Source organism: Dunckerocampus dactyliophorus, chromosome 14 (genome assembly GCF_027744805.1).
Source record: "Dunckerocampus dactyliophorus isolate RoL2022-P2 chromosome 14, RoL_Ddac_1.1, whole genome shotgun sequence".
NCBI lineage: Eukaryota > Metazoa > Chordata > Actinopteri > Syngnathiformes > Syngnathidae > Dunckerocampus > Dunckerocampus dactyliophorus.
In genome coordinates, this window is record NC_072832.1 from 11,717,951 (window position 1) to 11,745,020 (window position 27,070).

Consider the following 27,070-nt stretch of genomic DNA (forward strand, 5'->3'; position numbering starts at 1 on the left):
GCGCGATAAAGGTATTTTGCAGCTGAGATACTTCATTTGAATAGCTTCCAAATTAATTAATATGTATTGTTCATGTAAGCGTTAAATCATTGTAAAGTAGGTCGGCTGTAGTCACTATTTCATCAGGTGATTTAACAGATTAAATATTACTTTCATTTTGAGCTAATGAGCTTTAAATGTCACAGTCACCTTTTATGAAAGATGATGTAACTATAAAAATCAGAGAGGGCTATTGAATGAATGTATTTAAATCCTGGCTGACTGTATACCAGTGATTTGCGGTCAGGGCCAGCAATGCCCTGCCCTGCTGGCCTAAACACTATCAGAAACACTGACCTACATTTACAAGTTAAATTCTAGTATTTGTTCAATGAAATTGTATTAATGTATTCCCAACAGTCTATTATCTTCTTTTTCGTCCAATCAGATTTCAACTCCTGTGTGTTCAAGATTCAAGATTCAAGATTCAAGAGAGTTTTATTGTCATGTGCATGGTAAAACAGCAGTAATACCATGCAATGAAAATCTTATTCTGTTCATTCTCCCAAGAAAAGAAAGAAAACACAAGAAAGAATAAGAACATAAACATAAACATATATACCAATAAATTAAGCAGCAACAAAAAGAAGAGACATTCATACAAATAAATATACAAATAAATAAGTAATAAATAAATAAAGTGCTATGAGTGTGTGTTGCGTGCGGCGTGTGTGAGTGCTTCGTTGAGAAGCCTGATGGCCTGTGGGTAAAAGCTGTTTGCCAGCCTTGTGGTCCTGGACTTCAAACTCCTGTAGCGTCTGCCTGACGGTAGGAGTGTTAATAATGAGTGTTGTGGATGTGTGCTGTCCTTGATGAGGTTGTGTGTTCTGCGTAGGACTCTGGTTTTATAAATGTCTTGCAGTGAGGGGAGGGTTGCCCCAACAATGTTCTGTGAGGTCTTGATCACCCGCTGGAGTGCCTTCCTATCACGTGTTGTACAGTTACCGTACCAAACAGTGATGGAGGCGGTAAGGACACTTTCGATAGTGCATCTGTAGAAGCAACTCAGGATTGTGGTGGGCATGCCAAATTTCCTCAGTCTTCTCAGGAAGTACAGTCTCCTTTGGGACTTCTTCAGAATTTGTTGGGTGTTGTGAGACCAGGTGAGGTCCTCGCTGATGTGTGTGCCAAGGAACTGGAAGGTTTTCACCCTCTCCACCTTGCCATGTCAATCAAATCTCCCAGGGACTTCAGATTCAGGAGTGCTGACCTATATTACATAAATACTATTAGCAATGGGGTTGTTTCATTAACCAATCAGATTTGAGATTCACCTCACATTGCCAGCTACCTGGCCTACTGTAAGGTCTGTCATTTGATTGATTGATCAAAGCAAAACTGTTTGACAAGCTAAATTAAGCCCACATTGGATGACTGAGGTGGGAACGTTTACATCTATAGTCTGCATTAGAAAGGTTCCAGTCAGATCGCCTGCAGTTTGTAAAGAATCCAGACACGAGAAGGTCAGTCATGGCATCCCACAAGGTTTTGTGCTAAGACCTGTATTGTTCAGTCTTTATATGATAGAAAACAATCCATTAACGTCCACTGCTATGCAGAAGTGTACTTATCAATGAAACCTAACCAAACTAGTCAGCAAACTCAACGACATAAAGAGCCGGATGACCTCAAACTTTTTACTATTGAACTCAGGTAAGACTGAAATCAGAGTCCTTGGTTCCCAGCACCTCAGAGACCAGATTGCAAATTGTATTACTGCCCTAGATGGTCTTGAACTCACCGCCCACAGTACAGTCAGAAACCTTGGTGTCATCTTCGATCAAGACCTTTCCTTTAGTTCCCAAATAATGTCAAAAACAGCATTTTTTCATTTATGAAACATAAAGAAAATCAAAAAATTCCTGCCACTGCCAGATGCAGAAAAACTTGTTCATGCTTTTGTGACCTCCAGGTTGTATTGTTGTACCTCCCTGTTAATAGGTTGCCCTAAGAAACCTTTAAAGACCCTTCAGTTAGTCCAAAATACTGCCGCACGAATCTTAACCAGAACCAGAAGAAGAGCTCATATCTCACCCGTATTAGCCTCACTGCACTGGTTACCTGTCAAATTTAAAATTGAGTTAAAAATTCTCCTTCTTGGTTTGGTTTAATTTTATTTTAACATGCATGCAGGTTACAATGTAATACATCTAATAAATCATTTCACAGTTCCACATGTCCAAAAGGAGTAGGAAGAAGCAAAGCTTATTTAATCCTACCCCCCGTTCCACATCTTGTGCAGTACATATTATTCACTTCCTGCATTCCATGGAATATTATTCTATATAATAATCAGTGTAACAATAAATAAATAAAATAAAAACAAGCATGAAAGAACAATAAATATAATAATCAAGACTCTTCTGCCTTATATTTAGCAAACATCAACTGCTTGTATTGTTTTTTGAATTCGCTCATCTTGGTACATTGTTAGAGTTCCTTGCTCAATCCATTCCATAATTTAATTCCGCATACTGAAATGCTGTGGGTTTTCAGCGTTGTTCTCGCATATAAGTTTCACATATAAGTTTTAAGTTTCATTTTCCTCTAAGATGATATTTTCCCTCTCTAATATAGAAATACTGGATGACGTTTTTGGGTAAGAAGTTATTGCTTACTTTATGCATTATTTTAACAGTTTGAAAATTTACTAAGTCAGCTAATTTTAATAGGGTTTGTATATTCTCTATACGCGGCATTATGAATTATCCGCACCGATGATGAGATTTCCAACTATTTTTTTCATCTATTGTGATCCCCAGAAATGTATTTTCTTTCACGCTTTCAATATCCACTCCGTCTATTTGTATTTGATCGTACGTATCCTTTCTGCTATTTCCAAATAGCATTATTTTAGTTTTACTTAACTTCAAGGATAATCTGTTTTTATCAAACCATGTATTTAATATGACCATTTGATCCTTGACCTTTTTAATTAGTTCTTGTGTGCTTTCCCCAGAATGAAAGGCAGTGGTATCATCCGCCAATAATACCAACTTTAAGTCCTTTGTCACGTTACAAATATCGTTGATATACAAATTGAACAGTTTTGGTCCCAGTATTGACCCCTGGGGTGCTCCACGCGTGATATTTAAACTCGAAGACGTGTATTCTCCTAGCTTTAAAAATTTGCTTCCTGTTTGCTAGGTAGCTTTTAACCCAATTAAAAACTAATCCTCTGATGCCGTACCTTTCTAATTTTGTTGTTAAAATACCTTGCATATAAAGCACTTCACAGTCAGGCACCAGTATATCTTAAAGAGCTCCTACAACCCGATCAACCCAGGAAAGCACTGCGCTCCCAGAATTTACAATTACTTGCCACTTCTAGAATTTTTAGAGGTAGAATGGGATAACTGCTATGGCATGAGATAACTGTTGTTGTGATTTGGTGCTATATAAATGATTGATTGATTGATATGGTGAGTAGCTGTATTTTATCTAAACGTTTTCTGTTTTTGTCATGTTTTTAGATGAATATTGATCGTGAACTGCTCCAGATGATGTTGCAGTGTAGAGGTTTGTAGTTGTCTCAATCCCTTCATCACCGAGCAGTTTCATTTATGCTGGTTACGTTTGGCTGAGCACCAAATTTGCAAGCACTGCCAATCACTGGTGGAAGCTACTAATGCTCGAAGTTACTAGTAGAAATGAAGGTCAGGCGTATCAGTGACAATGTATTCCACGAGAAGGGGTTAAGTGGGTGTCTTGTTTTGGTAATAATGGTATTGTAGCGACCCGGCAGTTACGTTAGAGTTTGTTGTTTTGTAAGCGGCCAGGGTGAATGGCAAAGTGCAGCAGTATGTATTATTATTTTATTTTTTATAATTATTTTTATTTTTATTTTTTTTTAACAATACTGGCCCTCATAGTGTCTGCCGAGAAAAAATATGTCCAGTTAAGTCTCCATTGAAGGCCCAGGTTCCAAATCCACCACCCACCACTGCTGTTTAAAATACATCAATCTCCTTAATTTTACATACAAATGAGTTCAGAATCTGAAAGATGTTGTCACCACACAGTGGTAAATACAGTGACTACTACTGCAAACATTCAATGGTCTTTTTTCACACAGAGTGGAATGCCAGATAACTTCTAATCTCACCCACCTTAATATCTAATGTCACATCGAGACACCCCTGAATGGCAGCATGCATGAAATAGATTCTGGGCCTTTCTCTCGTTTTGGGTCTTAGGCTCTCAGGAGAGCAAAAAGTGCGAGATGACAATGCGTCTTAAGAGTGTGTCTGAGCTATAGATCAAAGAAAAATGTGATTTAAATGTGTTTATACCAGATACATAATCTCCATTTCATGTCTTTTTGTGCATTTGTATGAGACTTTATACTGTATTTCTTTGTGTGTAGTGTCGACCTGTAGTTGTGTGATGGCATGCACTTATGCACTCATTCTGCACTAACCACCCCAGGGGACGTCAGTCAATTTAAATATGGAGCAAGCAGTTCAGTTGAGATAATTATCTTAACACAAGGTTGTCTTTTTTATCTGGACTCAGCACACCAAATTCCCTGAGCAATTTAAAAAAACAAGCAGACTATAGTATTTTACAATCAGTTATGCAGTGAAGATGACCTATTATATTGGAGAGAAGTGATTCCAGATAAGTGTACACATCAGATCGCTTTACCTTAATCAAGGCCATTATGAGTCCAGAATGAGAGGCATTACTGGGCCGTACCTGCTGTGCGCTCCAAGGGATGAGGCAAAGAGGAATGTGTGTTTGTCTGGCATAGATCAGGTATAATGACCTACATGATGGTCTCTTGCTGAGCTTTAATTATGAGCCACATTAATAGTAATTACGATTATCTGTTTTCTGTGTTCATGCTTCATTAGTTATAATGACATTTTATAGAAAAAAAATGCATCCTGTGATGAAATACATTTTCCAGGGTGTAGATCTGTTTGGTCACATTAATTGTTGCTGTTGAAACATGAGCCGTCATTGCTCCAAAGTGATGTTCTGCTCCAAAAACATGTGATGTATTTGGTGCAGGGAAAATGGTTGTTCCAGTTTTAGTAGCTAATTAATGCTTTATCAATATTAATGGTGAATTCCACATTTAGAAAACTGTAATTAACTGCATTATCCTCTGGCCATTTGTGGGGAAAAAAGTTATCCACATAGTTCAGATGAAGCTCTAGAAACAACCAAGTGGTGAAATCCACAGCTCCGACAAGGGAGGTGATGTAGGGGGAAAACAGCAGATGAGAAGAGGACCACTCGTCATGCATTGCTTTTTATTCTGCATGACAAATAGAAAGCGCTGGAGAGATGGTGTCATAATTCACAAGAGCCACCTGGTGATTCCCTCAGCGGCCTCACTGTTTCCTCTCTGCCAGCTGCTCCCTGTACTCCCAATCAATCGGCAGTCACCACCGCTGCAATTCACCGTGACCTTGAGCTGCATGTCCCTTCCCTTTGGTCGGAATGTTTGTGGACATTCAGTCTCTCGTCATTCTTCCTCATTTAGAGACACACCTGTGCTCAGACCAAGATCATTATGCAGAGCAGCTCTGGGACTTTAAGGAAAATTTCATGCTCAGAGATTTGCCCTTTTACTGACTTTTCTTCCCTCTAATGCCCACTGTCTAGCAGTTACTCTCTCTTTATTCAGCAGCTATCGAGATTACCTATATTTAAAGAGCATGGCATAAAAAAATTGCCCTCTCAGTGTTCATTGCATGGTTACGAAATATGAGCTGCCATTCGTCATTTTAGCATAATTATGGTTTCATTCAAGCAATAGTTACCTAATACAACGGTCATTTGTGATGAATTAAGACCCGTATACCCTCCGGTGTTTGGTTCTGGTTTCATTTTACAGTATGGAGGAGACAGATGCAGTGCTGTCAACATCAACATCCATCGTGTGGGCTAGTTCAGGTTGGCAGAGGGCCTCCCTTCATGGCCTCCATGTGACAAAGTGGCCTTATACATGAAGGTGACCCTCTCCCGGGATCCTCCCCTAATTCCAGCTTACTAGTCAGGACCTACAAGTGACATGGTCTATTAAGCACCTTAATCATGACCAAAGCCTCATACACTCAATGGACACTTTATAAGGTACACCTATATATCTTATTGCATAGGCTTGGGATGATAATTAACAAATAAATTGCAGGCAAAATAAAAATGAACTTGATAGTTTTGCCGGCCTTGATATATTGACACGTGGTTGCGTGTTTGTTTTCCTAGATGAATGGATAGATGGAGGTGTGGTGAGGTTCATTGCTGGTGAGGCAATATAGTAATATAGTTGTAACATGCATTGTACTGGTACAGTATTGCTGAGTTTTCACCACGTGACCTCGCGTCACTTCCGGTGAGCAGTATTAGATACGGCTAAATACACACTCAGTATGTTTGTGCAGTATTTTGGAGATTATAGCGAATAACGATGCATGTAGGGCTGTAAAATTTTGCTGGATGATAATTGTCTTACAAATTATTGTTGATAATTGATATTATTGACAACATTTTTGTATTAATCACATAGCATAACAATGTAAGTACATTATATAAAAGCAATAAACATTAATTTGTATTTAACACTATTTAACATGATAATTGGAATGTCGACAGCTTTTAAATAAAATTTCAGATGCAATTGTAATAGCTTTATTAATGTAAGCTGTTTTTATTGTATTACCACTATTAGACAGGATGTGTGCCCCTCTCATTTTGAAGGCCGGAAGTGTGATGAAAATGTGTTTTGACTATGGCTAAGTGAGATAGCTATCGAGTGCCTCTTGAAGCTGTTTCACACACAACTTGCACAAAGTCAGTGGCCAGCCTAAAATGCTTGGTTACATTAACGAGCACTAAAGCACAACTCATACAGACTGAGTGGCACACACACACTCACACACAAAGCTGCATTAGCACCCACTAAACCAAGTTAACCCAGCTATCTTATACTGGTTATTGCTGTATACGTAATAGCTTACTTGCTAGCGGTGGCTAGTAAGTGTATCAATGTTTTTTCGCTGGCTTAGTCGATTTTTCCGGTTGCCGCCTTGGTATGTTTAGTTCAGGAGAGGGCTGATTAGTGTTTGTGAGGACATGCTGTTGTGAATGAGCAGTCCGCCGGGGAAATATTTCCACACACTCATCCCGTGCGAGCCCACCACACCATGAGAGAGCAGTCCGGGCACAGTGAGGGGGAACTACAGCTGTAGCTACGGAGCCGAATGCCAACGTGAAATTAACAGCGACGGAGACAAATACCCAACGTCCAACATGAAACTAACTTCGCCAATGTGCAGAGTGAACCCTCTTGTCATCCAGCCTGTGGGGTAAAGATAGGAGAGAGGAAAACAAACATGCATGCACATGTCAATTTATTGAGCCCAACAAAATGACCGACTTCGTTTCTTTTTCATCTTTTGATTAATTGATTTATTGATTATCGTGACAGGCCTAGATGCATGTCGTTGAAATTATTTGCTCCAATTGTGCGAGTGTACATGGTGTGATTTATGAAATAAAATGATCGAAAAGCAGTGCAAGCTTATCTTAGAGTCAGACATAATTACCTGTGTCAGAAGGTCAGACTCTCACCGAAACATACTCTAACCAAATCAGTTCATTCATTCATTTTCTATGCTGGAGCCTATATGGGGTATGCTGGAGCCTATCCCAGCTGACTTTGGTTGAGAGGCGGGGTACAACCTGGACTGGTCACTAGCCAATCGCAAATCAATTTTTTCTCATAGTAAATAATGTAAATCCAGTTCATCTTTTCCAGAAAGCCATAAATGTTAACACACAATTACAATTCAATACAATTATAGTTTTACATGCAGAAAACACCCCGAACTGTATATGAATGCATATAAGTGATGAATGAAAGGGATAAATGAACAATTAACGTGACTTTTACCTTTTAATTGAAGATATCATTGTTGAGAAAGATGGCGATGTGGCAGCGAGATCCACTCAGACACCACCTGTGTCTTTTGCTATGAGTTATTTCTTAGTTGTTTCTCACCTTCTTTATCAAAATGCTGGCGCTTGCAACTTTCTTTGGGTTCATTTTGGGTTATTTTGTAGAAGTGATTAAGAAAAAAAAATACAAAAAACAACACAGCAGAGCAGAGGCGAAAGCTGATTTCCAGTGCCTGTTTCCATTCATTAGCAAGCTAATAGGCTGCTAACATGGACATTTTGAGATAAAAATACATTATGAACACAGTTGGAGTTTATTAATAACATGGCACAACGCGGACAACATACGCAAACCGAGGCTAAATTTTTTTCGACGACAACCGAAAAACATGCAAACTGTGGAGTACGCTAAATGGGATTCCACTGTACATGTTAAACACAGTAAGTAAACAGGCTATCAGTAACTGCTGAGATGTAGAGAAGGGGTAGGATTAAATAAGCTCTGATTCTTCCTACTTCTTTTTGGACATGTTCAATAGTGCAATTGTAAACATGTGATGCACTGTAATGTAATACTGTTAAGCATGTTCGGTGTAAACTAAAGCCTATTGACCAAGTAACCTAGTACCAACACTACTGCAAACCAAATATATTTTGTTGAATGGAAACGTCTGACAGTGCAACCTAAACCATTTTGACAAGGGCAGAATTTTTGATATAGCTTTATGGGATATTATTACATTTTTTCAGCTATACCTTCTCAAGTACACCCACACTGTCAACAACTAGCCCTTTATCTGTACTTGCAAGACTAGGCTATGAGCTCTAAGGTATGTTTTGGCAGTATCCTGCTGTCTGTATGAGGAGGTATAGCTTAAGGTTGGTGTCGCAGGTTGTCTCTTATTTGGCCTGGAAGCTTGGTGAAATAAATCTCCCCTGGGATTTAAAGGTGGATCCTTTGATCAGCCAAGCCTTCAGAATGCTTCTACACCCAGTAACTCCAGTAGCGTCGCTATGTTTCAAAACACTGCTTTAACAGGCTCATACTTTCTGGCCGTGTTCCTCAGTGAAGTGTAAAAGTGACAGAACTATTTGAAGATAGGGACAAGCCTCGGGGAGCACTCTCACCGACACTTTCACATCCGTAGATCCCCTGTATCCCTGTGCCATGAATAAAAGAAGTTTGCGACGTGACAAGGCAGGTGTAAGATGCTCTCACTCCTTTAACTCTTACGGTGAGCAAGAAGAGACCAGAAGGTTCAGACGGCTGCTGCTGGGCTCCGCTTGTGTTTGTAGATTTTCTGAGCAGTGAGTGTCTCCTAGTGCATCCTATCCACAGTTCATTCCATCATAATTACCTTCATACTGTGTTTACATCTGGTGACCACTGAGAGTGTGTGTCCTCCTGATTCTCATACAGAGTAGATGAGAAACAGAAGGAGCACCGCCATGTTGTTTTAGGTGTAACTCAACATTACAACAAAGTTCAACTGTACTGCATCCAAAGCTCTCAAGAGTATTTTGCTTTTCTCATTCTATTAGGACTCCATTGCTCTGACATCTCTGCTTTGTGTGGTCTGCTTCTTCATGTGGTGTAATGCATTCATTCATTCCTTTTCTATACCACCTGTCGTCATTTGGGTCACGGAGCCTATTCTAGCTGACTTCGGGCGAGAGGCGGGGTATACCCTGGACTGATCGCCAGTCAATCACAGGGCACATAGTCGATAGGCATACAGCCACTGAAACGTATACTTACGGACAGTTTAGCCTAACATGCATGTTTTTGGGATGTGGGAGGAAGCCCGGAGAAAATCCACATACGCAAACTCCGTACATGTAAGACTGAAACGTATGTAGTATTCATTGACACTGTGGTGGACACTAGGGGGCATGTCTCTCGCCCAGTCGGGAGTCGACTTAGGGGCGTGGTTAGAGTCCAGGTTTGGGCGCGCAAGTGTTAGCTCTATAAAGGAGATGTTACTTCTTTGTCAAGTTTTGGAGTGTGCAGTTGGAGAATAAAGCTCTGCATGAGACCAAACCTTGAGTCTTCCTTGCAACTGCCACAACACCACCGATTAATATTTAATATGTTTACATTTTGTCCAAAACCAAACATTCAGTAATTGCAATGAAAGCAGGATATAATTGACTCTGAAGATGCTGACAAGCAGCATGTACAGTAAGGGAAAGACATCTGGTGTTTTTTTCAGATTTTCTATCAGGCAACATTAAAACATCTGTGCATCAATGAATAAATATTGAGCTATCATGAACATTTGCGAGAAAGCTCTGCTTGTAGTTTAAGAAGGCCACGGCTACAGCATCAACAAAATATGCCCTCACACTGTCACCTTTCCAGATCTTCTTCCATTAGAGACAAAGACACGAGGCACCTTGTTTCCGCCGTAGGTGTGAATATCATTAGCTTTCTGCAAGTGCAACCAATGCGAGGAGGTGCGGCAGCCTTTGCGCATGAGAAAATAAAATACATATGGAAGTGGGCCGACAGCATGACTAATAGTGTGCTGCTTAAACCGCACGCCCATCTCAGCAAAATGCCTTCTTTCTCCAAGTGAGCCATTATACAGTTAGCAATGAGCCTGTCTCCCTTTTGAGCTCACCCATCAGTTGAGGCCTTGGCACCCTAAAAAATACTGTTTAAAAAAGTGTTCCACCTGCTGTATTCCATTATGCCCAGAATGAGGATGAGCCAGGCACAAAGGCAGTTGTCACTCCCGATGTCCCTCCTGTCCCTAATCTCTGCACTCCTGAGTATGCCATTATCAGAGATCAGATCTCAGCAGGAGAATAGCCCACAGGTCTTCACAGAGGGAGGAATGACCTCTTCAGAGTTACGGTACGTCCTTGGACCAAACTCCTTTAACGGCCTCGACGCATTTGAGCAAAAACTGCCTCAATCAAGCTCTGCCCTTCTTGCTCTGAACAGTCCCTTAGGCATTGTACAGTATGTAAAGTCATTTTAGTAAAACAGTCTAGTGTCTTTGTTCATATATTATTGGCACAAAAACGGGTATTCATATTCATGCCTACGGTATTAAAATCCGATCTTTTTTGTATGACAAAAAGTGCATCAGACCAGTATATACTGAACAAATACTTCACAGGGCTTGACCTCTCTACCGCCTACTGTTAATTAGTCTTGGTTGCTCGTACCTCTGGCCAAGCTCAGATGCATGGCTTTATATTGTGAGGAGCTTAAAATGCGCACACTGAGGCCAAGTCTGCCCACGGAATACATAGATAAGCAGCCCTGCTTTACATGCAGGTTCCTCACGGATATGTATGCACAGAAGCATGCTGTTTGAAACTGTCCAAATTATTCTGTCTCGTATAGACCCAGTTCTAGCTACTTGTATATAACATTCTGGGGTTTCTCTCTGCCATGCAGACATTATATTACATTACATTTGATACAAATAAAAGCTATCCATTTATCCATCCATAGTATGCTGTTTCTTTTAATAAACCTTCCATTGTTGCGTCACCATAGTCCACACAGACCGTGCCTTAGTGGACCTGTGCAAATGGGATGAGCTACCGTCGTCTTTGAGAAACTGAGCGTGGGGAAGGAAATCACAGACCACGGTAAGCCTCCGTTAACAAAGAGAGTTCATTAAGTCCATTAAATTCCCAGTTGACCAAAACATCCCTGGCTTGAAGCCTTAGCGTAATTATTCCTGAAGTGAAAGACCAGTGAAGAAATAGACCCACACAGTATGATATTCTGAATGTTTTGCACGGGAAACAAGTCAAGTATTCACTCCTATAATTGGAAAATGTGTCAAAAATGTAGAAAATTGTTTAATAATAACTGTGTGCTTGCAATACTTCCATGGGGTTACGGTTTAAGTAGTACAACTGGATTTACAGTTAATGAGGTCGGTCTATTTACTATGCTATGCTTTGAAAACAATGTTGCAGTTATACATTGCAGTGCTATATGTTTTAAATCTGTTTGTGTGTCAGAGTAATATTTGCATATTAATCATGTTCAACAAACATGGAGGATATTTGCATATTGTCTAGTTTGTGCAACAACTGTATAGTCTTTCATCGCTGTTGTGCTGGTATACAGTTAGGGCCAACAAGGCCTTCTCTACTGGCCTAACTACTTTATTACCCGAAGTACTGACCGACATTTCAAACTTAAATTCTATTATTTGTTCCATGAAATTATGTGAATTTATTCCCAGCAGTCCATTATATTCATTTTGTAGCATATATCTTGACTACAGTGCTTCCAATAGTGTATGTGTAGGTTAGATTTTCTTTTGCCCAATCACATTTCAGCTTTTATGTGTCACCATATCAATGCAGTCTGCCCAGAGCCTTCAGAATCAGGAGTGCTGGTCCCTGTCACATACACACTATTAACAATCGGGCTTTTTTTTTTTTTTAGCCAATTTTTTTATTTCACTCTCAGGTCTAGCTTGCAGGCCCCCGAATTCTGATTGGTTGATCAGAGTAAAACTGTTCAACAAGATAAGTTGCATCCACAATGGCTGACTGAGGAGGAGAAGTTGACTTAAAAGGTTTTATATTTTTGCCATGTTATTTGATCAATAAATATAAATATAAATATAACTGCTTGAGATGATGTTGTAGTGTAAATGTTTGGAGTTCATAATCATTGAGCAGTTCTATTTGTGCTCGTAACGTCTGACTGAGTGCCAACTGCACAAGCAGCGGTGTATTGCCGATCGGCGGTGGTTATTACTCTCTAACTCGAAGCTACGAGCATTAATGTAAGTCTGGCATATTGGTCAAATATAAGGTGACTTGTCAAATATTGCAGTCACGCAATCTGCTGGTGATTGCGTCTATCTTACTTAATGTGTTCCCTCCTTTCTAAATGTCTGAATAGTGCATTGCTAGCAAGTGTAGCACTGTACACGGGGGACTGTGGTTCACAACCACACCGTCCACATGAAACTGCATAAAAATTTGTTGTCATTTTTCATGCAACCCGATTAAAATAACTCGCATTCAACTCGCAGTTACCCACCTCTGTCTTATATATACAGTACGTTGTGCACAACACAAAAGCAGTCTCAGAAAAGTGACAATTTGGAGTCATCGTGTGGCTATGATGGGCTGTACTATATTATACACTATACGCAATGACACCTAAGTTTGCCAAATTACTAACAGAACTCATGCATGTGCTTGTGTTACGTCAGCATTATATACTCAAAGCAGGAAGAGGCAGCATATAATGCCTGCAGTGTGTTGGCGCCCTCTAGGCAGCTGGATGAACCCGCTGCATACGGCCCCTTTAATTTACAAGTGTTTATTGTATTGGTTGTATATCATTTCATGACACAGCTTTTGCTGGATATTAGTGTGTAGATACAATATATGTTTTTCTTTATGTTTTTTACACTTTGAGGTCAGACATTTTAAGCTCCACATGGAATATTTGGACTCCCTACAAGGCTGAGAATAATCTCTGGTTGAACATCAGCAGTGTACTGACACTGATAACATTGTGTGTGGAAATGTCTCACCATCATCTGCACAATAACATGCTACATCTAGCCCCTAAGTTATTTTTATGTTGGCATTTATCTTAGCTTTTATTATATCATCAATATACTTAATCAAATTAATAATTCTGAGAATTTTAAATATTTCTTTTCTCAGTTCAGTGATGCTAACAAGGCATTTTTCCCTCTGGCAATATCACCTGATGCAGAATTTTGCAAAAATAAATGTCTTTCACACAAAAGAGTGCACTGCATCAAGTCGCTCGTCTTCATATCTGTGCTGTTTTGTCTCTTCAACATTCTAAGTGGGGATGGGACTTTGAAGCTCCCTTTTGAAAACATGTTTGAAATGTTGAAGGAGCCCTTAAAAGCAAAAAATGTTTCATTAGGAGCCTCACAACAGAAGGACGTCACAGGCCGAATTTCACATTATAAGCCCAGAGACCTTTTTTTATTATGTGATTAAACATGTTGTTAAAGTTGATTTATGGATGAAAATGAAAGTAATGTCTCATGAAAATGCTCCCTAATTATTTTACTATTCATTTAGATCCACCGCTAGAGAATTGTCTGCTGCAGCAGAACAAATCAGGCCCGTATTTTAGGATTAATGATAATTCTAAACGTCCAGCTCCATATGAATCTACTCAGAACTCAAATAGTTGGAAATGTGAGATGCAGTGTTTCAAATTTATCATCGATTTGAATGACGACAACCTACCAGTCATATTTGTGTGGACATGGGAGATACAGTTTCAATACATTTAAATTAACAATGAATCTGTCTCCTTACCTTGGAAATCGAGTAGTAATGTTAGTTGTTACCAGTCATTTTGAACATGCTTAATAAAATTTACAAAAAGGAACATCATAAATAGTCTGCTTTGCAACAATGCAACTTGCCTTAAAAGAGTAGGAAGAAGCAGTTTTTTTTAAATGGGTCTTGAAAACGAGACGTCCTCGTACAGTATATTCGAGGTCCTTAACTGACATCATTACCCACTGCGCTATCCAGTCACTTACAAAAAAAATCCTCTAACACACCTAACACTCTGACACTATGCACAACAACCAAGACACTCACTTAAACCTTTTTCTTCAAATACATCATCACCAATATGTCTGACTTTAATTTCTGCTAGTAATTCTGAGCATTAGTCATTTCCACTGGTGATTGGCTGTGTAAATGTAGCACTCAGTCAAATGTAACGTAACTGCTCAGTGATAAAGGGTTCAGACAACTCCAAACCTCTGCCGTTCAGAATCAATATTTATTTTGAAACATGACACAAACATAAATCTTTTAAATGAAACACATCTACTGACCAAAGATGTCAATTTCTTCCTCAGCCATTGTTGGCATAACTTGGCTTGTTGACCAGTTTTGGTCAACCAATCAGTGGACGTACAAATGCTGATGGTATTGTAGGCCAGCTAGTCCTGTAAGGCGACTCTGAAATCTTCATGGCTAAATGATAGCGTTTAAGTGACATGGGCCAGCACTCCTAATTCTGAAGGCCCTGAGCAGATTACATTGATATGGCAACACGGACAGCTGAAATCTGATTGGCCGAAAAAAATCCAACATAGACATACCCTACTGGGAGTAGTGTAGCCAAGAGACACGCTACAAAATGAAGATAGCAGACTGTTGGGAATAAGTTAAAATAATTTCATGGAACAAATACTACAATTTAAATTGTAAATGTAGGTCAGCGCTTCTGGTAGTGGTTAGGCCAGAAGAAAAGGCTTTGCTGGTCCTGACTGCACACCACTGATAAATAAATGCCCCTCATTAGTGAACATGGTGCAGGCTACTACAGAATGTGCCATTTTCTCATACATATGAACCGTAAACATGCTAAAATGGATGCACACATATCTTAGTGTCTATGTATGGGAAACCTGATATGGATATTTGACAATCCACATGTGCCCCCTCCCCCAAATAGTGGCTTTGCTCCCCTGCTGCATTTTATCTTCAGCCTTTCAGAGGCTTTTTCACTCCGAGATCCAAGATGAAATAGCACTTTGATAGATGCAGATGCAATCCTCACAGTCCCTGCTTTGATCCTTTTATGCCCACCTGTAATTTAGGCTTCCAAAATGCAAATCGCTTCCAATGTTACATGCGATGCACACATAATCTTCATTTACATTAAGGACTGATTGGAATAGACACAGACTTTAGTTGCCTAGAGGCATATTCTGTTTCACACTGGTGAATACTGAGGTTCAACTCAAGCATTTGGCTCAGAATTACAGCATGTACTGTACATGTTTCTATATTTTCCTCTTTGCAGCACTCCTCGAACTCAAATTAATGAGGGCCTATTTTCAATTTATAATGCCATGGCTCTTGTAATGATTGCAATAAATATTTCACAAGACAATTACAATGATGTCAATCCAAGAATCATAGTAAAAGTAAAGTTCAAAGCTTTAAAAGAAACTGCTGTTGGCTACGACATATTGTCAAATAAAATCTGACTCCAAGATAGAGCAGTGTCTCATCTCTATCTGGAATCTTTTCGGCTGCGGTTTCATCATTTTGCCATTTGTCGATAGGCTACTCATTCACTGAGCGGCTGTCCACATGGGAACATTTTCAGGTCGAAACGGGAAAGTATTTGATCTTTACAGCCTTTCATCCACATGGCAACGGCATTATGGGTGGCCTGAAACAGTATTTTTTGAAAACGAGTGGGAAATTCTGATGCTGCCTTGCTGTCGTCGCGTGAACAAGCAAACCACTACTTTCTGAGAACAATAACATCGCTGCCCCATTTCCGTCATGTGACCAGAAGACAGCAGTGGTGTACTGCTGCCGAGAAGCCAATAGAATATCTGAATATTTCGACTGCCATGACTCGCTGTCGACATTCTCTTGATATTTTTTTTCCTTCTACTCCAAAGAAACTTGCAGAAGTAATTTCACTTCGTCGTCAGTTTAGGCAAGCTGTACAAGTGAAAGACAACGGACCTCATGCACATGCGTTCTTTCTTTTTCTGTAGTTTTGGTGTGTCTGTTTGTAGTACCAAATGTAGGTATGCCTTATGTATTACAGTAGACGCCCCTACAACGTAAATAATCCGTTCCGAGAACCTTTATGTTATAGGGTTTTTATGTTATATGAAGCGTAAAATACATGTAAATAGCCTAATCCATTCTAAGATCTTCCCAAACTTACCCCTTTGGCCCTTCAAAATATTCAAAGACTCGCTACAGCCAGAGAGAGGAGTCATGCCTGTCACTCTTTCACACAAACACAATGCAGACAGTGAGTCTCTGCTTGCTTGGCTCGACTCAGGATCACGTTCTCTATTTCGGTGTGTATTTTGGTGTGTATTTCGGTTTGTGTTTCGGTTTGTAAATATTGCAATTTAAAGTCAATTGGTAGACTTGTTTTGTTACGCACACGGTGCATTTGACAAGACAGACTGAGAAAACGGCTCGTGTGGCGTTGTTCACTGCCTCCCCTTCGGTTGGGGTTTTTTTTTCCAGGTTTTTCTCAGCTCAGCTTGTATCTAAAGTTACTTGGTAAACTTGTTTCGTTACGTGCGCGGTGCATTTGACAACACAGAGCTGTTAAACAGCTCGTGTTGCGTCAGTCACTACTGGTGTTTTTTCCATCATTTATATTCAGATGTTTATCATAGATCCATAACACCCATTCAGTCAAGTAACATTATGCAAACCTTGTTGTTTTAGTGAACCATAATTATTCAGTGTAAAATTTCTTATCAAAACAGAATGTTGAATCAAGGACGGGCGTGCAGGACATAGCCTATGGTTAACACCAGTTAGCTGTGTCAACCGAGTGAAAGAAAGTCTGTGTTCAGATATCAAATCCACATTTCGCCAACACTTGTGGATCTCAAACATGAGCACAATCTCGCTGCTGTGATTTGTAATCATAGCTTCCATGTGCAAACAGGCTAGAAGGCTTCAAGCTACAGGGGCTTCACCCGGGGTCCAGTTCTATTTGCTCAGCCATCCGAGATGAGGTGTTCCCCTGGCAGGAGTCACTGGGCCCGTGTATGCCATTTCCCCACTTTACCTGCCTGCTTATGGCTGTTTCACAGCTTCACATTCGCTACGTGAAGGCAACAGCTACTGCTCAACTGCTGCACTTTGCCTCAGATTCAGCCATCTTTACTGTGTTATATCCTCCCATAAACAAATGACTGGAGCTTGCAGGCTGCTATTGTGATAGTCGTATTACAGTGGCGCTGTTATATGAACTGTTGGCAAACTGGTCACACGGTAAAGGTAATAAATCACTGCTTTAATTAGACAAATTGCCTTTGTTAATAAAACAAGCTGATGAACAACGGTAATACAGTGGCACCTCGGTTAAGGCTCGCACCGGTTAACGTGTTTTTCAGTTAACGCTGAAAATTTACGACAACATTTTGCCTCCGTTTATGTACATTTTCCTGTTACCGTACAATAAGGCGCGTGTCTTGTAGCGTTATTAATGCACTGTGTGAGTCCAAGAGTGTTGTTAATGTATTTTTATCACAAAACGGCCTTAACTGTTAAGAAAGAAGCTAGCTTGCTAAGTTCCAAAATGGCAACCGGAACCAGAAGTCAGCTACGTAGCCCGTTTTTGATGCAATCAACAATTGACTCTCAAAAATGTTAACACACAACACGTTTTTTTTAATAGTTTTACATGCATAAAACAATTCTAAATGCATATACATGATGAATGAAAGGGATAAACAAACATTTAAGATTATTTTTACCTTCACTGAAGACGTGATTCTTAATGTGAGTGTTTCCAACCACCCGATGTGACAGCGAGACACAACATGGACACCATTTACCTGTTTTGTCATGAGTTATTTCTTGAATTCAATATAATTCAATAGTGTTTTTCAACTTTTTTACCAAAATACTGGCACTTGAACAAGCAAGAATCACGTCTTCACTCAAGGTAAAACTAATCGTACAAGCTCATTTATCCCGTCTCAATATTGCGGTTTGATTATCGGTCTTTCGCTCTTATCGCGTTTTTTCATAAATTAATTAATTAATAAATGGTCGCTGTTTCGTGGTTGACTATGGCATATTATTAGTCAGAAAATACTGAAAGACAAAGGTATATGTAGTATTCTGGACACTAGGCGCAGTAATGTTCCATCATTGAGACATGACATGACATTACCGTCACACTGCATGGAGTAAGCCATGGCATGTCCGACATGATACAGTGAAAAGAAGTTCTCCTCACATTCCATGTGGAAGTGGTACGTTTTTGGCTTCTTTGTCCTTCTTCACCACTCCATTTCAAACCCTTTCTTACGTTTAGAATAAAGTAAATAAATTGGCGGCTAACTAGTTAGCTTGACAGCTTGCTAATGGATAAAGCCATGGCCCTCTCTTGTGTCCCTGCAGTGATCCCGCAGCCTGCACATTACAGTTGAACAGTGTAGTGTAGACAAAGAATGTAGTGTAGAGTGTAGAGGTGATTACAAGGATGTTATTTAATGTCTACAGGGCTCTAATTATGGTAAAGATTGTATTTCAAAATTCATAAACAGGTTTTCTATGCTCTAACTATGAAAATGTCCCATTTATTAATATTGAATACTACTTTGCCGAGATTCACTTATCGCGGTCGGGTCTGGAACCAATTAACCTTGATAAACGAGGGATGACTGTATATTTATATGCATTTGGAAATGTTTACTGCATGTAAAACTATACTTGTAAAACTATGAAAATGTGTTTCGTGTTCACATTTTTGGCTTTCCGGAAGGGACTAACTGGATTTACATTATTCCTTATGGGAAAAATTGATTCAGTTAGCGTTTCGGTTACAATTGGACCTTCTGGAACAAATGAATGACGCTAACCAAGGTTCCACGGTATTACTAAATACAGAAAGATTGCCCATGACTCTATGGACGTTTTCTGCTGTTACACACACCAACCCACACTGCCTCACTTCAGCCTTAAAAGGTCGGAACGGCAACATTGTGGTTAAAGACTCCATTATAAAAGTTAAACTTGTGGCGAGTTAGTGAGTTCTCAGTAATAAGATCCACATTTCTCATTAACACAGTCAGTAAGAGCCAGTAGTGGTGAGTAGCAGTGTGTAATGATGACTACATATAGTTCACTCCTGTATGTAGCGATAAACTAAATTGGTCAGCCCACTCTCCCCCAAAGCAGAGAGATTTTCTGTTTACAGAAAATGTACTGAATTTCAGAATCCTATTTACAAACTGTCCATGAAATCACAATTGGTTTTAATCACCTCTACAATGCATGATATTTCGTGGTTCAGGCTTTGGAACACAATTAGTCACCTAATAATCACTGTAGCCTTCTGTCATCCTTTATGCAGGGTGAGCTAAATAAGTGTGCAGAAATGCTGAGAGGAAAGGTGTTCCACTTTAAAGCGATGTGATAGATTAGGGAGGAGCCCCAGCAACAGAATAATTTCCCTGGTGACCAATTTCCGAGCACTCCCTATAAGCAAAGAAAATCATCAACAAGGCAACATGTCAAGAGCAGCCTCATGCCAACACGGGCCGACATGCTGACTCACTTCTAATGAGCAACCGCAGATAGAAATAATAACCTAAAGCAGGAATCATAGGTCACGACTGTATATACACTTGCTCGCTGTTCTAATTAACTCTGGACCTACATACAGTGTAAGCATATCTACAGGTATGCACGCTAACAACTATCAAAATAGCTTCTACTACACAGCGTATTGTTGATGAAAACAATGAAGAAAAGTAGGTTATGCTTTACTATGCTTACTCTATTGAACACTATTGAACACTTCTACTTGTGTATGCCATTCTTGCTCCTGTGCATTCATTTAGAGCACATGTGTCAAACTCGTGCCATGGAGGGCCGAGACGCTGCATGTTTTCTCTCCAACCTGTTTCTTCACCAGGTGATTTAATTAAAGAGCTCCTTCTCTCAAATTGAAGGTGTTGCTCATTAACATCACCTGCTTTAGTGACCGTCTGGAAAGAAAACCCGCATTGTCTCGGCCCTCCATGGCACCAGTTTGACACCCCTGATTTAGAACATCCTTGGCTCACATGAAGGATGCTTTATTTTTCTTCACAGTGCATTTAAGTGAGTGCATTCTTACAACAGGACTGTTATTCTTGACTGAATCAGGGAATTATCACCAGTTTTTATTAAATATATGAATACAGTGAGGTGAATAAGTAATTGACCTCCTGCTGATTTTGTAAGTTTACCCCCCCTTACAAAAATATGGTCAGTCCAGAACATTTGTTGCATGTTTATCAGAGGAGAGTATAAATTACTCTATATAATAATAAATTATTATTATTTATAGTTATAAATTAGTAATTGTATTTGAGTGAAGGAAGGAAGTATTTGATCCCCACCAACCAGCAAGCATTTTGACGTCCACAGACCGGTTATGTACCCATGAAGCACACAAATGTGTCTTATGCCTTTAGAAAAATACTCCTCATCCCAAGTCAGTATGTGGATAAAAGAAACCTGTCACAGAAACGCTCTCTTCCATTCAAACCTCTCCACCACCGTGAGAAAGATCAAAGAACTGCCAAAGGTACGGAATAAACCACTATTGGCACAATAATTCAGAAATGGAAGACATACAAGTGGTGTTCATGATGGCAAGGGAGTTGGGAGCACAGTCACCAAGGAGTTGGGAGCACAGTCACCAAGGAAACCATTAGTACACACTTTGTCCAGTGTCCACTAGGTCCCCCTGCTCAAGAAGACACATGCACAGGCCCATCTGATGTTTGCCAATGAACACCTGAAGGAACCAGACAAGGCTTTGGAGAATGTAATGTGGTCAGATGAGACCAAAATTGAGCTCTTTGGGATCACCTCGACTTGATGTATTTGGAGGCAGTGAACTGCTGAATATGAGCCCAACAACGTCAAGAGTCAACATTGTGGTCTTCTTAGCAGACTGAGCACATCAGCGGGGTTTATTTGGGCTGCAGGCAAATACAAGAAATATTCCAAATACATTCACTGACCTCTCTCCTCCATAGCTGTATTTATATGCTTTTACTGTCTACAAATTTTATTTCTTAAAGAAGCAATTTCTTTCAATGCTTTAAGGCTGAATTCTCACATGTAGCTCTTTACTCTGGTGCGGACCAAAATTAAATTTTGCCTAGCTTTCATGAAGGAAGGACATGATAGGGCAGCTTTCATGACATCACGTTGATTCATTCATTTTATATGCCGCTCATGCTCACCAGGGTCGCGGGCGTATGATGGAGGCTATCCCTGCTGACTTTGGGCGAGAGGCGGGGTACACCCTGGACTGGTCGCTAGAAAAATCCTTTACCACAAACCAGTCAATCACAGGGCACATATAGACAATTTAGGACAATTAAGTCGCCAATTAAACTAACATGCATGTTTTTGGAATGTGGGAGGAAGCAGGAGTACCCGGAGAAAACCTATTTTGGTTGCCTATGTTGGTTATATTTTATATTCTGATATTTTTACCAGCCAGATTTCACCAGAAGCTTCTAAAATGTACTTGTCAAGAGCGCCCTTTGCTGTAAGGCACTCAGCCACAGAGGAGAGATAGCCTCGAGACTTTGCTTCTGATGCATTTTCTCTCGGTCCGCTTCTTTGGTGCACAACAGGAGTCGAATGATTGCGTTCACCGCAAGACAGTTAGTTAGTTTTAACCAAAACAAATGTGAGCACACTGTAAATGAACACAATTTTAAATCTTGCTTTGTAACATTTACACATTTGTTTTGTTACCGTCATGTGCAGTATATTTTGGGGGGATATTTGATATATAGTTATGCCTCAATTCCAGCAAAAATACAATGGTCAGAGCTTGGCAGATGACAAAAAAAATGCCCATGCTTCTCTGCGCTTCATCATCTATAGTTTATTGTCAGAGTCAGACAGCTTCTGGAAAGGTCAAAGCTTCACTAAAAGATTTAAATCTCCACACAGAAGAAAAAAAATCACCTTGACAGGTACGACCTGTGAACTGTTAAATCAGGATACAAACAGAGGCACATTCCTCTTGGCATAGAATTGAATGGTTGGGTTTAAGTGGAAAAGAAAGCATTGATACAACTGAGTTAGTGATTGCTTTAGGATACAACAGTTAAGAAAACTAAGACTATTACAAGTTCTTCTCTTTAGTTCAAAGTATTATTTTACTGAAAAGTATTCTTATTAATAATATCAGTGATAAATTAGAATAATTGCATATATAAAATATATTAGTATGAATATATGTCTGTGTAGGCTCTCAGTCGTACAGGAGTTGTCCATTGAGGAAAAGGCTTCTTGAGACGTCATCTGTACTTCTGTGAAGAATGTGTCGGACGTTTCGCTCCTCATCCGAAGAGCTTCGTCAGCGAACTAATAAGTGCTGGTGCTGTATTTAAGGCCTAGGCTACCAGCACTTATTAGTTCGCTGACGAAGCTCTTCGGATGAGGAGCGAAACGTCCGACACATTCTTCACAGAAGTACAGATGACGTCTCAAGAAGCCTTTTCCTCGATAGTATGAATATACTGTATGTACAAATATAATAAATTATTGTGCATATTTTGTAAAAGATGTAACATAATAACCAATAATGCATAATAACCAAAAATGAAATACACAATTTTTGTCATGCTAACAACACAGTACACGCAATTTTTTTTTTTTAATACTGTTTTTTGACAAGTGCTGAGCATTCTCACAAGAATGCACTTTCCTTATGCAGGCCGAAAGGACAGATGCTTGAGCACTTGAGGTCTACAGTGTACTGTATGTGCGTGGTCCTCGATCTTATGCCTGTTGTGAGGAAGAAGAACACCATCCATCCATGTTCAAAGCCATGTATCCTCACTAGGGCCGCGGGTATGCTGGAGCCTATCCCAGCTGACGTCGGGCAAGAGGCGGGGTACACCCTGGGCTGGTCCCCAGAAAAATCCTTTACCACAAACCAGTCAATCACAGGGCACATATAGACGATTTAGGACAATTAAGTCGCCAATTAAACTAACATGCATGTTTTTGGAATGTGGGAGGAAACCGGAGTACCCGGAGAAAACCCACGCACGCACGGGGAGAACATGCAGACTCCACACAGAGATGCCCAACGGAGATTCGAACCCAGATCTTCCTGATCTCCTCACCATGCTAACCACTATGCCAGAAGAACACAACACACACAAATAACAGCTCGTCAAATGTTATCTGCATTGAAAAATGAAACACGCTGAAAAAGTGCCTATGATTAGATTTGAGGAGGTGGCAAAGTTTAAACAAGCACCGCAAACAATTCTGAATGTACTGTTAGGACTCCCGCGCTAATGAGAGGGTATCCAGGCGGAAGAGTAGCTGATTCAGGGTCATGACAGCAGCAGAGATGTCATCATTATTATAAGCCTGTGTGAGACAAAGATGATTTTGATGTTCCGTTACTTGCTCAATTTTTGTTGCTTTGATTTATTTCACTGATTGTTATTCACATTGTTCGCATGTTAAAAGTGGTGTATATTATACTGTATATTTTTTGTAAAGCTTTTATTGGTGGAGAATACAACCTCAATGTGGTCTGTGACACAAAATGTCAGAAAGGCAGTTTATTTTGTTTGTAATCATTTCAAGAAGCACAAACCATGACAGACTTAATTATTTTTATTTTTCACATTTATGCTGTATTGAAAAGAGTATGGCTATAATATCTAATAATTCTAAGCTAAATGCTTTGTTTGCAAAGAACAAATGGTTTTGCCGACTATTATATAGTATATTCAGAGCACTAGTATACAGTATTAGTGCTTGTAATATTAATCCATTAGTGAGCTGCTAGTGACATTTTATTTATTAATGCTTTGGTCACACCCTTTGATGAATGCAGGAACCAAAGCACCAGTTCAGCTGCTTTTCAGGACAAATGGAACCTTTTGGAGGGGAAAAAAAATCCTTTCTCTTTACTGTTTATTAATATACTTAAAAAGATAAATGTGAAATAGGGAGGCTCAGAGCAAGGCCTATGTATCATAATATATTTGCCGACACAAGTAAAGAATAATGGTACTATTTTAAGCTATAAAGCCATGCTTGAATAATATGTCTGCTGCAAAGTGCTCCAAACCAAGAACTATTACAATGTGGTCACTTTAGGAAGGCAGACACAAATATACCAGTATGGAGCTTTTCCAGTTTGGCTTGTGAGGAAATATTTGTATTCACTAAATTTGCCCTCTTTCTATTTCTGCCTTTTTGATGTCTACACTGATGTCTTCTTTGATTTAAGGATTTATATCGTATGCTTGCTGACTGTGAATCTTTTGACCGTTGTTTCTTTCTCTTTTTCCCACAGGCCTTCCCATGTATATCCACAGGAATCTACGGTAAGATTATCATTATTATTTGTCAATTTTATTTGGCGTAATTGAATTGATTGGTTGAACTAAGATATCCTTGATGTACTTGCACAGCAATGTGTTGCAATGTTATAATTCAATTTGCCAGGTTATATTAGTACACTTCATGAAATAATACTATGGTGAAATATAACACCAAGTATAACACCTTAGAGCAGATGTCCAAAGTGTGGCCCGGGGGCCATTTGCGGCCCACAGCTTGTGTTTTATTGGCCCGCGGTAAGTTGTGGAAATAAAATGAAACCAGAAAAACTCAAAGCAAAAGTGAGAAAAATAGAGCAAAAAGGCAAAATGTAAAGAGAAGAAGCTGAAATGTTGATAATAATAACGAATAACAAAACAAAGCTACGTCTTTAAGTATATATAAAGGTTTTTTGTAGCCTTTTTACAAGAGTAAAAATTTATAAAATGTCAATGTGGCCCCCCCACAGCTTTTGATTTTCAGTATGCAGCCTTCGGAGGAAATCGTTTGGACACCCTTACCTTAGAATATTGTTGTCGAAATTGTGGTCCAAATCCACATATTGAAAATAAAAGGGAACAAGAAAACTAAAAACGACAGCAAAATAAAATAAAAATCAGTAGTAATTTTACAAGAATAAAGTCAAAATAGAAAAAGGTTGTAATCTCACCAGAAAAAGTTGTGATTTTACGACAATAATATCGTAATATTGTGTATTATATCGTAATATTATGGACAAAAAACAAAACAACAACGAAGAAAGTTGTCATTTTTTGAAAATTAGGTTGTTGTTAGAATAAAGTAAAAATAAAGTAAAGTCTCTGGCATGATTCTGTCTCAATAGACAATGGTAGCGCCCCGGTTGGTCAATAATCAGACTTGTTGAGAGCAGCGTCTGGTGTGGCTCAGCAGTCCAATTCTGGCATGACAGTCTCTGCCGCAGGTGTGACGCGCAAAGTCGGACGGCTGTGCAGAGGCCTGGCTCTGCAGTCTCTGTTTCCTTCGTTCTCTCTTGCTTTCCAGCTGAAGGTTCCTCTTCTCCTTGCGAGAATAAACTATATAATGAGGAAAAATAATGTCATTTTAGTAGCATAAAGTTGAAATATTAAGGGAAAACAATGTTATTTTTTGAAAGTCGTAATATTATGAGAAACAAACAAAACAAAAATAAGGTGTTAAATGAAGTGGAAAATTAGGTTGGTAAAAAGTTATAATAATATGGTAATAAAGTCATATTACGAGAAGAAAATGTACAAAAAAATATTTGAGAAGAAAATAGAAATATTTGAAAAAGAAACTGCAAACATGGGGGAAAAAAAAGCAAAGGCCAGAGTTCATAGTAGTAATACACTTTTGCACCTGTATCACAATGCTGAGATGCAGCTTCTTCTTAAAATATATATAACCTTTTAGCATATCCACAAGTGCCGACTTACAAAATATCAGAGTGGCCCTTACATCCTCTCATTTTTCAGTATGTGGCCCCCCCAGTGGAAAAAATTTGGACACCCCTGCCTTAAAGGATGTTACTCATTGACAGTAGCCTTGAATCAGGCTAACAGAATGCCACATGGGACCAGCTGGCCTCAAATGAACCGTGCAGGCACCGAACCGCTGTGCTCATTAAACAAAGTCACTTTGCAAATATGCCAAACTTGTTGACATAAACAGGCTTTGAAGTTATCATAGCAAAAGGTGCTAGATGCGGGGAAACTGCTGGGCTGGGATTCATGAAGCAGGGTGATGAGTGAGAAGTAAATATGTTTTTTTTTCCCATTCTGATCGAGTTTTTCCACATGCCTGCCTTGTAATAAGCAATGCACCTAAGTTGTAATTCACATTTTGATGTGCATTTGCTTCTAAACAAAGTGCTTCTATAGTAGCAACTCCTGTAAATACATTATATCAAGAGTTTAAGACTACCAAGATGCCAATTTTTGCAGAACACTTGCTTTTCTCTAAGTTTTAAATAAAGTCAGTGTGTTTGTGAGCAACTATTGCACACGATCTGGGACCTGTAATTGCTAGCACAGTTGTCTCACAAGAGTTTCTATGTGATTTGATCACTTTTTATTAGCAGTAGCATTATGTACCTATGGTGCAAACACTGTTCCCTCAAGCTATTCTTCCATACATTAACAGCAGTGGTAACACTCCAGTGAGCAACAGTTTCATAAACACCAAAAACCACCCGACACTCCCTTGGCCTCGCAAGCCATACCAAAAAAAAAAAATC

The 27,070-nt window shown here is 39.4% G+C and overlaps 1 protein-coding gene across 1 annotated transcript in view; it reads left to right on the forward strand.

Annotated features, from left to right (window-relative positions):
- macrod2 (mono-ADP ribosylhydrolase 2) overlaps positions 1-27,070 on the forward strand; it is a 497,420-nt gene that overhangs the window by 327,091 nt on the left and 143,259 nt on the right. Inside the window, exon 7 of the mRNA XM_054799427.1 lies at positions 24,809-24,839. Within this exon, the coding sequence (XP_054655402.1) occupies positions 24,809-24,839 (31 nt within the window). The remainder of the gene's footprint in view (positions 1-24,808; positions 24,840-27,070) is intronic.